The following is a 12,967-nucleotide window of genomic DNA, read 5'->3' as shown; positions in this document are numbered from 1 at the left end:
GGTTTCTGGTGAGTTCTCAGTTCACTCAGAGGTTGACCTGAACTAAACAGAACTGGTACACTCACACAGCCTGTCTGTCTGTTGCTAGCTGGCTAACAGTCATGTCCATTGGCTGTTTAAAAGCGAAAATAAAGACGGCAGAGTCCAGCAGTGACATCTGTGAGATTGACACAATGTTAAAATTCACTTCCAATTTTATTTTTGACCAAGGCGGTTCAGGTGATGGCCAGGAAAACGGGTACCGAAGTGGCAGGATCACTATGCTGGTCTAGAATAAAGAACCGCTAATGTCAGGGGCTGGGGCGGTGTCATCGTGACCAAGGACCAACTAAAACCGCTTGTGACTAACATTTCTAAAAAACAGAGCTTGGGTAGCATCTAATCATCAGAGAATTTGGATGCCAATGTAGGCACACATAGCCAGGAGCAACACTTGAAAAGAGTTGATAGAGACAGATATTTGTTCAGAGTCTCATGGTTCCATATTTGTTGCTAACAATGCTGGGAAATTGGAGACTTATACAGCGACTGAATGATGTGACTCCACAGTGGCACCATGGCTGTTGGAAATCAGTTTTTTAAGGGTTCACAGCAGGGTTAAGGGATAAACCAGGTTGTCCAGAACCAGCACTTGGTTCACCTTGGTCAGAAAAAGGTGCCCATGAACCCCTTTTGGACTGGTTCTTTAGCTGCTCTACTATATACACAGGCTAGTAGGGGTGGTTAATCAGCCCAATTTCCAGATTCGATTCGATTCCGATTATTGAAGTCTCGATTCGATTACAAATCGATTAACGATTATTAACGATTATCGATTCGATTTTCAAATATTAACGATTATTGATCTTCCATTTAACATCAGTCAGCTGCGGAATTATTTTACTTCTCTTTTGAGAAACACCTCACAGAACCTTCAATATTGTATAGTGTAACTGTAATATCCAAATTATTATTTTGCCAAGTTGCCAAGTTCAGCAGTCAGACTCATGTTAGAAGCATTGTCGGTGACGAGAACCAGATCGTGTTTCTCTATTCCCCACTCGTCTGCCATCGCTTTGAGAAACTTACACATATTTGCGCTTGTGTGGCTATCATCCATAGCTCTCGTCTGAAGTACGTAGGACATTAGCTTCCATTAACTGCTGACCAGTGATGTGCAAGGGGGGGGGGGGGAACTCTTGCACGGAAAAGCATGTAGCGGAAGCCAGTAAGAGGAGGAATCCAGTTTGTATTAAAATTAAAATAAAAATTTTTTAAGTGTACAGTGGGTCTATCAGTGCTGAAGACAGCGACCCGCTGCAGCAACCTGAGAGAATGATGAAGCTGCAATCCAAAACAAAGAGGCCGAACAACACTAAAACGGTTGATAATGCTCTGCAAGTTCATCACTACACATGACGCCAACATTACAGAGGCATTTGATCCGCTGTTTAGGCTAAAATATCTATTGGCACGGCTTTAATATAAACCGAACGCGGATGTGAAAATCTGAACTAACAAACAGATCAGTCTGACATTCCTAATAACTTGTAGTTTAAGAAGTTGACAACTGAAACTGTTTGTTATCTGCTGAGCCTGTTAATGCTGTGAATTTCCTAATAAAGGAATAGAAATTATATTTCACAACAGCAGATTGAAAAGAAACTTTAAATATCAAAAATCCTGATATTTATCTAGTTTTAAGACCTGGAGGCTCATCATTTTCAGTGCAGATCATGCAGGCGGTCTTTCATCTTGTGAAGATTTCCCACCTGACAGCTGCACTTCTGAATATAAAAACCTTCGAGCTGAACCTCAGCGGCGTTTCCTCATTCTGTTTTGAGACTGCGGTACGAGAAATATGATACCTTTCTGTTGCGCACATCTAACGAGGATTCGGAAGTTCTCCCTTCAGACGCACCTGAAACTGCCCCGTTTCCTCGTCTTTGACTCTGCAGACCACCAACTTTTATTTTTAGAAGTGCGTGGGCAAACCCATTCAGTCACATGTGTCTGACAGAGAGCTTCATTCACACACTGTCGACTCTCAGTGCAATCTGAAGGAAACGAGGTTCTCATTCAAGCTTGTCGGTCCACCGCCTCGGGGCATGGACTGCTATGCAACACTTTGCTAAATATGCTTAAGTGTTTTTTCGTCCCAGATTTCCACATTTCTCTTGCCCGGCCCAGGAGTGCAGGCCTTTCATATTCCTGCCTGTCGGATTTAGTTCAGGTTCCGTCTCCTGACTTCACCTCCTCACTTCCTCCTTTCTATGATACACTTCCCCTTTCTTTTTTTTTTATGTGGCATTTTTTGGCCTTTATTGTTAACAGTGAGGTGAAGAGGTGGACAGGAAATGGGAGAGAGGGATGCATAACACATAACAAGGACTGTCAGCTGGATTGGAACCGGCGAAGTTGGGGTTATATGGCATGCGCTGTAGCAATTTGGCTACCAAGGCACTCTGCACTTCCTCTTTCTGTTCTGCTTTTGAGTAAAACGATTATTCTCTGCCCGTAACCTGCATATGAGTTGTGACTCTGTGTTTCTGCTCTGTTCGTCTGCGTGTACATTAGAGTCCTGCTCTGCCGTTGTATCCAGTGAGGACAATTGCAGGAAAGAGACAGTTTGTGACACAGATAGAGTCTGGCAGAGGCCTTTTTTTTTCAGATTTCAGAAAAGGAAACAGTACATTGAGAATAAAGCAGGAAGTCGCAGCACTAATATTATGTTAACGTAGTTATAGAAACTGACGGGTGCACTTATAGCCAAGCAAACCACATAGGCTTTTTTTGATATCAGAATGGAAAAAGTTATTTAAAAAAACGTTCACGAATAGCGAATATTGCTGTAACCTGCATCACTTGCTGCAAGTTTCAAGAAACAGGAAGCCAAGAAAATCTATGTATAACAAATACAGAACTTATCAGCCAAAGTGGAACCATAACAGAAGCATGTCCTGTCCATGCTGAACGAGACCCACGGACACGGATTCACTGTCTGAAAAATGAGACAGAATGGTGCAGTGAAAGGTCACCTCTCCACCCTCAGGAAACGCTGAATCAAAACTTAAAAAGTCGGAGACACACTGTCTGCTGTCCAGCGGTGAGTGATGATCACACTGTCTAGTCTCAGTATCAACACATGACAGAAGTCCACTTTATTTTTACTCACTTTCTGCCAAAAAAGCTTGATCTTTACCCAACATTCACAACATTGATTGCTTGTGATTACCTTTGATGTGTTGAACACTTTCTGACGCACCGGTTCACACAACACATGAACGAATTAGATGAACTAGTGAGCAAAGAAGCGCGATGCATTAAGAAACGCAGAAGGCACAGATGGAGAGCGACAACTGCTGACATTAATGTAAGTTCTAAAATCAGCCAGCATTGTTTGGTACACCAAAGACTAGGCGCTGGTCGTGGCCAGATGACCACACTGGGTCTTTCTCAAGGCCATTTCTGCCATTTCTGCCATCAAAAAAACACATATTTCACATATTATTCGTCAGTGTATAAAGGGAAGTTTTACAGTGAGGTAGCTGCAGGGTCTACGTCAATGCAAGGCTTGACTATTTATCAGCTAGCTCAAAAGATACTCAGCTTGGCACAAATTTACCACATATGCATCCTGCAAAAGGCCACAAAAATACCACCTTTCCATAAAGAGCAACATACAGTATGTTCACGTACCTTATCATAGTACCTGCAGTGACAGTTGTATGTAGGGCGAGCATGCTGTGGGTGGAACAGTGCGTAGTAAAAGGTTAAAGGTGGTTAGATGGCCTCTTTTCAGAGCAAAGGCATCTGAGGCCACTTCACCTCATGGGAAAGTTACCACAATAAACCTTCCACCAAAGAGTTATTTTAGGATAGTTTATTAAACTGCAGTTCATAAAATACGAATCTAAGAGGTCAATAAATATAAACTGTATAAATATAAATATGCAGATCTTACAAGAGCTTGAAAAGAATGCTGAAATATCTAAATAACAGAGGGAACAAATGGCATCGATCCATGTCAGTTTCCTTTGTAGCTCAGACGATGCAACACGTAAGCTGAACAGGAACATTAGGAATTGAACACTGTGAGATGAGGATGTTTGTGTGGTGGCATAAAAAAATAACAATGAATAAAGAACTTTCTTGCCAAGAACAACTGCAAAAGTTCCAAATCCTGCCAAAACCTGATTACCGCCTGGCTAGCGGGGCGGTTTCTGCTAAAGTCAACGCTGAAATAGGGACACTGGTTGACTCTTCGTCATGCCCCAGTTATCGCTTACAGTTATGACATTTAATGTGGAGTGTGGCTGATGTTGTTGGGGACAAACAGGGGAACTTTGGCGACGGCCTTTTGACCTTTTCGAGGACAGAGAGGCTGCTGTTGTGCTATTTGAACAAATGTATGAAATTCACAAACGTTGACTCGACTCCTCGGAGCTGGTGAGGATTCAACAGTACTGAGAGAAAGCGAGAAGAGAAAGTACAGAGAGAGAGAGAGAGAGAGAGAAGTGGGTTGAATGTCAGCGGGTAGTCAAATTCTCTCTGGGGACAAAAGGATCGTTGTGGGTGTAATTCGTGAATGCGGAAGTCCTGTGACATCACAGTGTCATGAAGACATTTGCCACTGGGTCGTCCCTATAATGTTATAAGGTTCAACAAGGGGGTGGAATGGCGGGAGACTGATTAAGCCTGTGTGTGACCGTGTGTGTGCGGATGACAAAGCTCCTTGACGAGGAATAAATTAATAATAGTGACGATGGACGTGTGTAACTGACCAATACGTACGCGTGAGCATGAATCATTGCATAAATGCGTGTTGATATGTGCAGGAATCAAACAGTGATGTCACTTCTTTATATCAAATCTTTTCGGTGCGTCGTACTCACTATTATAAAGAACACACTTCAGTTTTTTTTTGTCTCTGTTCTCCTTCCATCAGCCACCCGACTCACTCACGCTGCCTTTCAACCCCCGGAGAGAGAGCCGGCTGTGGGGGTGAAGGAGGGCAGAGAGGCCCCTCTGTCTACTGCTTTATTCTCTGTCTCATTAAAACAGTGAGGCTGTGTTCACGCCGGGGCTTAAGGGCAAAATGGAAATGGAATGTGCATATGTGTGAGTTTGTCTATAAGTCACTATAGTACAAAAGCTGCAGTATGTCTGCTTAATTATGCCTGAATTATAATTTTACAACTGGTTTCTCTTCTCTGACTCAGTCAAGGTTTTTTATACATCCTTAAATCTCCCTCTGATCTCCCACACCACCCACCTTTTGCTCTTTTTTTGTCGTTTCTTATAACTTCCTCTTCCTTCCCTCCATTTTTTGACTCTTGCAGGCTTCCATTGTCCTGCTGTTTCCCTTCGTTTCATCTTGACAGTGTGTGATTTTGAAGTTTTGCTGCCTCAGCGAACTGTAGAGGGCAGGGTCGCAACTTTCCTTTCTCACCCGCTCACGCACGCATAGACAGGCTTGTTAAATTTGGTTCTATCTAATCGTGTTCGTGTGGAGAGAGAAAATAGAGATGAATTGAGGTATCAAAAGAAGCTGTGACCACCCGGAGTGTAGCACAGAGTGGTGTGTGTACTGTGTATGTTAATGTGCAAATAACTGTGTCTTTACAAAGACTTTAAAGCCTTTATGAGCTGCTTAATTACCCATAAACGTTAAAAGGGAGACCTAATGTGTGTGTGTCACTGTAAAGCTCTTTGAAGTGACAGTTTCGGGGGGATTTCAAAGCGAGTGTGTGTCAAATGACTTGTCGACTCTCTCTTTGTCACTTCCGTGTCACTGTATTGCTCTCTCAGCCCACTTTTCTCCACTCGCCCTGCGGTGGTCTTACTGTATTGCCATGAAGACATCATCATTGCCTTCCTCCTGCAGAGTAAGGGCCGCAGCCTGGCGTCTTCTTCCACCACCGCTGCTGCTGAGGAGCGTCAGAGCTGGACGAGAGGCCTTAGCAGGAGGAGGTCCGAGGGAGGAGGATGAGTGGGAGGAGGATGAGGGGAAGGGAGCCACAGTGGCCCTGACCTTGCTGTTGGCTCCCAGTTGGCGGCCCTGGTTTTGTGGCTGAAAGAGACAACATACAACCTTTTTACTTCAAATAGAGGGTATAGATATGCTTGGAGAACACACATTTAATGCTACTTAAACTGTCTACTTTCGGCTGAATAATACAGTCTGAGCTGTCAGTTTTTGGTATCCTGAACTGATAAAAAAAGACAAAGAAAAACACGTCAGATAGTAGAGGTGAAGAGGAGAAGGCTCTGAAGGAGGTGGAACAAAAGCACGATAACAGATTAGAGAGGGGAAAGACATCATGAAAAAAAATACAAACATTATGTTAAGGGTTAGAGAACGATTAAATTCCACTGCAGCGGGCAAAGAGTGTATGTGCCTAAGAACAGAACAAAACAGAAGCAGAGCGGGCGGACATTTTCTCTGTGTTTTGCCACTGTAGTGAACTATTTGCATGTCAGCAGCCTTATCGGCCCTGATGAGTCACACAGCCAACAGCTACACACACTCGGCTCAGAGTCGGCCTCAGCTGATGTAATGAAATAACATGGAGGGATGAAATGTTCAAAGAGAGACAATGCCTGTAAAATATGAAACCTCCTCTGAAAGAAATTACAATTATGAGCTATACCTAAAGTCATGAGACATGTTTAGATATTTGCAGATATTTGTTAAATGTTACCAGGCTTCTTTTCTTATATCAACAATTTTGGCAATGTATCATGAAACAAACCTTCATTGTAAATCTATTATGATATAAAACCACAGTCTTGTCAGCTTGTATCATCGGTCTGACTCACTATGACAAAATAAAACAAAAGACTGATTCACAGGATTCTGAGCTCCTGTCTAAAACAAACTACATAATCTAATCTCTTCATTCATCAACCTTTTCATTTGTGTTCGGCAATTTTACTCACACTACTACACATTTTTTACGTAACCTAGCTATGATTGAGTTATAATCAAAGTTGTAATGTACTTGACTAGAGTACCTCCATTTAATCAAGCTTGATTCTTCTACTCCACTACATTTAGTTAACAGCTTTAGTTACTTTCAGATTGAGATTTTTTTCATCCAAAAACATAACGTGCTGATAAAATACTAAACATTCTTATAGATTAGCCACCACTTTTCAAACTTTTTGGCTTGTGACCTCTAATATAAAACCAGTGTGTGGCTCTTTGTCATGTGTCACATGTCTTTTTGAATAATATGTTTTAGTGTATATACAATATATCATACAAGAGTTTACGGCCATGTGTCAGATGCCTAGGAGCTGTTACGGTGCCACCAAAGAAACATATCCCTTTAAACTTTTCACATGGTTTCATTCAAATAACCATTCAAATTATCCCATATTTTAATAACAACAAAGACTTCAGAAGAGTCTAACAAATTAATATGAATGTATGTATCACAGCTTGGTATGTTCTTCCTTCCTGCCCTATAATTCATCTTATGGACCCCCAAGTTTATTTGGTGACCCTTACCATTTCACTGTACTTAACTACTGAACTGTAGATTGAGCAGTAAAAACTAGCTCCACCGTAAGCAGCTACAAGAGGAAAATACTGTTGCATCAGGAGCCATCAGAACTTTACTTTTATAGTAATTTAGCTGATAATATCTTAGTACTTTTATATACCTAGGATTTTACACGCAGGATTTTTGCTTTTTTTTGCTACTCAAACTGTGGATTGAGCAGTAAAAACTAGCTCCACTGTAAGCAGCTACAAGAGGAAAATACTGTTGCATCAGGAGCCATCAGAACTAATACTTTTATAGTAATTTAGCTGATAATATCTCAGTACTTTTATATACCTAGGATTTTAAACGCAGGATTTTTACTTTTTAGTGGAGTACTTTCATATCGGTGTATTGGTGGTTTCACAAAGTAAAAAATCTGAGTACTTCTTCCACCACTGGTTATTATGTTTCACCACTGCAGGTTCAGCTTTTATGTTATGGTGTTATAGGTCTTCTGATAGCTGCATCTGCATCATCTCAATTTCATTGTACCCTCCTGTACAATGACAATAAAGACTATTCTATCTGATTCATTCAACTCTGTATTTTGTTCCTAATGAACCAGTGATGAAGTTGTCCTGTGTTAAGTGTTAAAACCTTGGGGTAAGGTGACTTCTAACATATCAACCACATCTGTATTGCCAAGAAAACCAAGTGCTGCCATCTATTGAGTAAATATGGAAGTGAGAAGTGAGGGGGAAGTTGGATTAGTTAAGCACACACAACCTTAATGAGTTCCATAAAAAAATATCTCTCCTGCTTCCTGCTTTCAAATTGCTCTTGACCCACACTGTTAACCTTACTCATGTGATAATCAAGGTAATCTATGTGAGCAACACATCCTGACCTTTACACTGTCATAAAGCAGCTGTGTTTACCTGCCGCGGCTGTCTGCTGCCCGTGCTTTTAGGGCCCTCTACTGGTTGAGACTGGTTTCTGCGGGCAACTGACGGCTGCAACCTGGAATCAATCATCATCATCATCATCGTGTCCTTATGATTACCATCTTTATTACTTATATGTATAATTTTACATTGTCACTATCATCCTCATCCACTTCTGTTGCATAAACATCATCAATCATCGTCATCAATCACACACACACACACACACACACACACACACACACATACATTTTGTAACCCTGATTGTCAATCATTACTTTTTCCCCTCTTTTCTGCTTTTTCTTATATTCCCTGTTAAAGCAGTTTTTTGGGCCTTTTCCCTCAACATAATACAGTATGTACTGAATATGCTGTACAGACTGTAAAGCCCCATGAGGTACATTAGTGGTCTATGATATTTGGTTTCATAAATAAAACTGAATGGAATTTATTATAATTATCATGCTCTATAAAATCATCATAATCAACATTAATAAATGAAGTGTGAGCTTCCACCTTTCTACTGACCTCTACATCCATTACATATTAATCAATAATGCATATAGACCATCAGCACACCAAACCCCTCTGACCTGTATGGGTATCGTGGCTGTGAGACCAGGCCTCTGCTCCTCAGGTGCTGGTACAGGTTACTGCTCAGACAGAGTGGATTGTACACAAACTCCTCATCCAGCTGAGTGAGACAAGCCTGAAAGAGAAAACATCAGCATCAGTTGGATGTGTGAACTGTGTGAGACTCAATAATCATCAGCCCCATGTTCAATTCCTGGTATCAGTTTGTGGATCAGTGTCAAAGACAAATCTATTTCTCCTTTTGTGTTCTGGATACCTCTGTGTACTTCTGCAATTTGCCTTATATAAACAAATGTCACCCAACCTGCATGGTCTGCATGGCATCAGGTGCAGGGTCCTGAGTTGAGATGGGCAGTGAGCAGGGCAGCAGCAACTCTCTGGAGACCACCGGCTTCAGAAGGAGGGAGAGCGACGGGGAGGGCTGGAGGACGTAGTGAGAAACCACACCTGTGTTGTATACAATCACACACACATACACCCAGCATAAGAGTACACTCACGAGGACTGACAAATTCTTTCTCACACACACCGGCACCCACACACATATGGACCTGAGCCTCCAGCTGTAGACCTCTGCGCGGGCTCCACCTGCAGCAGCAGGAATAGGTCACGACTCTGAAAGACAGGAAAACATGAAACAGGTTATTCATTTGTGTTGCACAGAAGCAACTTGGGAGTAGCGTTGTGTTCACCTAATTGTCAAGCAAGTTTAAAGTGAACTTTTGAAAGGTTGGAAAGATAAAATAGTGAATTAGATGCAAAGAAACTGGCCTTTACAAAGCTCAATTTCATCAGAAGTTGGCAGCAGGCAATGTTACATATGGCTGCAACAGAGAACAGTAGAAGAAGTAGAGGCTGCAAACTGGAAACAAAACTGGTTGTTTGCCAACCACCAATAAACCTCAAAGAAGAAGAAGCAGTAACAAAACTGGTCGCCGTTGCCATCTTCAAGAGAAAAACAAAGAGGAAGGAATCTGGGAAGATGCTGAGAACAGAAACAGCTTCATTTTTTTCTCTCAGTGTGGAAACAGCTGAGCTGTCACGTGAGGTAAATGTCCACTACATGTCAGCACGGTGGCACACCATCAAACAGTTCTGTTTATTTTGGTAGATAAAAAGGAATCTGGTTTGCATAATGCAAAACACAGATAGATTGTTAGATTTAAACCCCAGCAACCTGCAGAATTATCAGAGAACTTCAAGACTTGCAAAATGTCTAATCTAAAATTAAAAACAGTAAACACATGAACACACCCTGAGTGTGTGGCAGAGAGCGTGGAACAGGTTGTGGTTGGTCTCCATTTCATCCCAGTCCAGCTGCCAGCAGGTGGTGGGGCGGATCACCAGCGGCAGGCCGTATAACACACTCTCACACACTCCGTCTGCACGCAGAGTCCTGCAGCACACACACAAACTTAGTTAGCATGCAGACCCAAAATGAGGGACAAACATGTCCATGAGATATGTGTTTTTCTGTCGCAGAAAATGTCTCCAATCATAGGAAACATTCTGTGACCGCCGGAACTGTACTGTAAACTATTTTATGTCTAACAAGCTGTCGTCAATCTCCTCTGAACTCCTGAAACAGTTTTCAGTGGAACACTGTCTGTATGCAAACACAACAAATCATTTATGAGCAGAGACGCAGACCATGACATCATCCCTGTGACCGTCCTCCAGCTCCATTTAAATGTCACTGCTGTAAATCATGCCTCATCAGTATGTAAAGCACACACACACACAGACAGAGCACAATAACTTTTCGGACTTACCGGTATGCAAAACACTGACACACACGGACACATACACATACACATACTCTCACTTACAGGCACACATTACATCCTACTGCAGCTCCTGGAAATGGAAAACTGATGCAAATCAGGGACTGTGTGAATGTGTTTATTCATTTTGAACAGCAGAGCTATTTACACCGGCATGACCCAGTTCTTTCCAGCTGATCAACCAGTGATACCTGAATTGTTAAAATTCCCCTGTCACTATTTATAAAGACACGTGAAAATGTATTTACATAGACATAAAAATACATGACAGCAATATCCTTGTGTCAAAGAGCTAAAAGTTGAAGACTTTACATCTCTAATTCAGAAAGTATGCTGCTATTTGCTATTGGATTTATCAGACATATCTTTGTGTCATTTGTTTGGCTTAATGCTCTTGGTTACGCCGGACAAAAATGTCACAAGACTGTAAGTGAGTTGATTATAATCACAATGTATTGAAAAACTGAAGTGATCATTTAAAATCTTTTTCTGATTGAATCTGTTTTTATACAGGTGATCTCATTGAGACCTTTCTCACATTCTCAAGACAGACCTGGTCAATACTACAACAACTAAACACATAGTTGCATATAGATACGAGTCAATACAGAGACAAAATTAAACATCAGAATGGCAAAGTGCCTGTCAGCTGTTGAATATTCTAATGAATCATAGCAGTGTATGTACATTCCAATTACAGTAATCAGGATTAATATAAAAATGTATCCAAATTATTCAACTGAGTGTTCTGGTCGAAATGCTAAATTGCTTATCTTCATATATGTCATACACTGCGTCCCTTTAACCCTGAATGTTTGACTTGATCCGCCTTCTTTATCAGTGAGGTATTTCTTAAATTACTATCCGTTTTTCCTTAGATGAGAATTTCCAAAGATTTGGAAAGGATTTTAGATCCCCTTGGCACATACTGTATTTTGGTTCAGAGTAGTCTGCAATAATATCAATACACAGTATGGTTTATTTCAGGCTCCTTTTTGTCTTGTGAAGGTTTTTCTGTTGATGCAAGAACTAAAAAAAAGAAAGTGAAAGGAACAAATACAGTAATTTGTATTAATGAGTGTTAGAAAGCCTGTCTGTTTCATTGCGAAAATACTGAAAACATATATACACTTACAATTACTGAGCTATTCAAGACGAGTGTGCCCTCAGAATAACTTTGAATTGCTTTTGCCATAGTATGCTTGTCCTGTATGTAAATATATAACAAGTTAAGGACACTGTAAGTTCAATATTATACAATATAAAAACGTTTCATATTCTTATTTTTTTGTTTTGTGTCAGTTGGATGTTTTGTTAGTGAATAATAAAACATTTATAGCCTTTGTTTCATTTTCTTGTCCTTGTAGCTAGTGTTAGCCTGCTCATCTTGTCTTGAATCCCTGCATCCCTCTGTGACCATGCCCAATGAGGTTCCACTATAAAAAAATGGAAACATTGCCTCACAAACATGTTAAGGGAAATTCTCAACCGGCGCTTTCAGGCATGGATCAAGTTTTTCAGTGTTTTCCAGCATCAGAGCCGATGACTCGAGCAGAACAAAGCAGACTCTGATGTGATGGGAGAGTATCAGCTGAGAAATATTCCACTGCTCCCAGCTATCAGAATAGAGCTATTCATGGACAGGCAGGGTTTTACTGAATACACACAACAGTACACACATGGCTTTGGAGCATCTGCACATAATCATACACACACATGCACTCTTCATCTCAGACAATCTAAGAAACAAGGAAGCATGAATGTGACTGAGGAGGCTCTCCTTGCTGCCACATCTCTTACTTGATTGCTTTCAGTCTCTGTGGCAGTTGGCTCTGATTGGTTGATCCCTTAGCGACAGGCAAGAAGTCCCAGACGCTCTCAGTCTTCACGCCAAGGTTGGGGTTCAAGGGGATGAGGGCGGGGCTTATCAGACGCTCCTGCATGTCACACTTCACACACACTACGCGGGGGAGAAAGGTCAAGAAAGTGTGACAAGACATCTGGTATTACTGTAACATGTCATCATGGCAGTGTGGTCACCTGTGGATTCAGTTACATTCAGATTCTGATGTGTTCTGGATCGAGTAGACTTTGTTTTTACAGTACATGTGTTTATTAAGAAGATATCCAGTTACAGAAGGCATATTGATAGAGCTGCAATAAGTTGACTGAA

The 12,967-nt window shown here is 41.3% G+C and overlaps 1 protein-coding gene across 7 annotated transcripts in view; it reads right to left on the bottom strand.

The window, feature by feature from the left end:
- Nucleotides 1-3,847: 3,847 nt before the first annotated feature.
- The window catches only part of m1ap (meiosis 1 associated protein), a 43,594-nt gene continuing 34,474 nt past the window's right edge, over nt 3,848-12,967 (bottom strand). For all 7 annotated transcript variants that reach the window (XM_030429891.1, XM_030429890.1, XM_030429889.1 and 4 more), the window contains 7 exons: nt 12,595-12,754; nt 10,265-10,406; nt 9,562-9,625; nt 9,315-9,457; nt 9,010-9,125; nt 8,411-8,492; nt 3,848-6,052 (listed from right to left, as the gene is read on the bottom strand). In XM_030429891.1, coding sequence (XP_030285751.1) covers nt 5,822-6,052; nt 8,411-8,492; nt 9,010-9,125; nt 9,315-9,457; nt 9,562-9,625; nt 10,265-10,406; nt 12,595-12,754 — 938 coding nt within the window. In that variant the 3' untranslated portion in view covers nt 3,848-5,821. The remainder of the gene's footprint in view (nt 6,053-8,410; nt 8,493-9,009; nt 9,126-9,314; nt 9,458-9,561; nt 9,626-10,264; nt 10,407-12,594; nt 12,755-12,967) is intronic.

This window comes from Sparus aurata, chromosome 10 (genome assembly GCF_900880675.1).
Source record: "Sparus aurata chromosome 10, fSpaAur1.1, whole genome shotgun sequence".
Lineage (NCBI taxonomy): Eukaryota > Metazoa > Chordata > Actinopteri > Spariformes > Sparidae > Sparus > Sparus aurata.
This window is presented reverse-complemented; position numbering and strand designations above follow the sequence as displayed.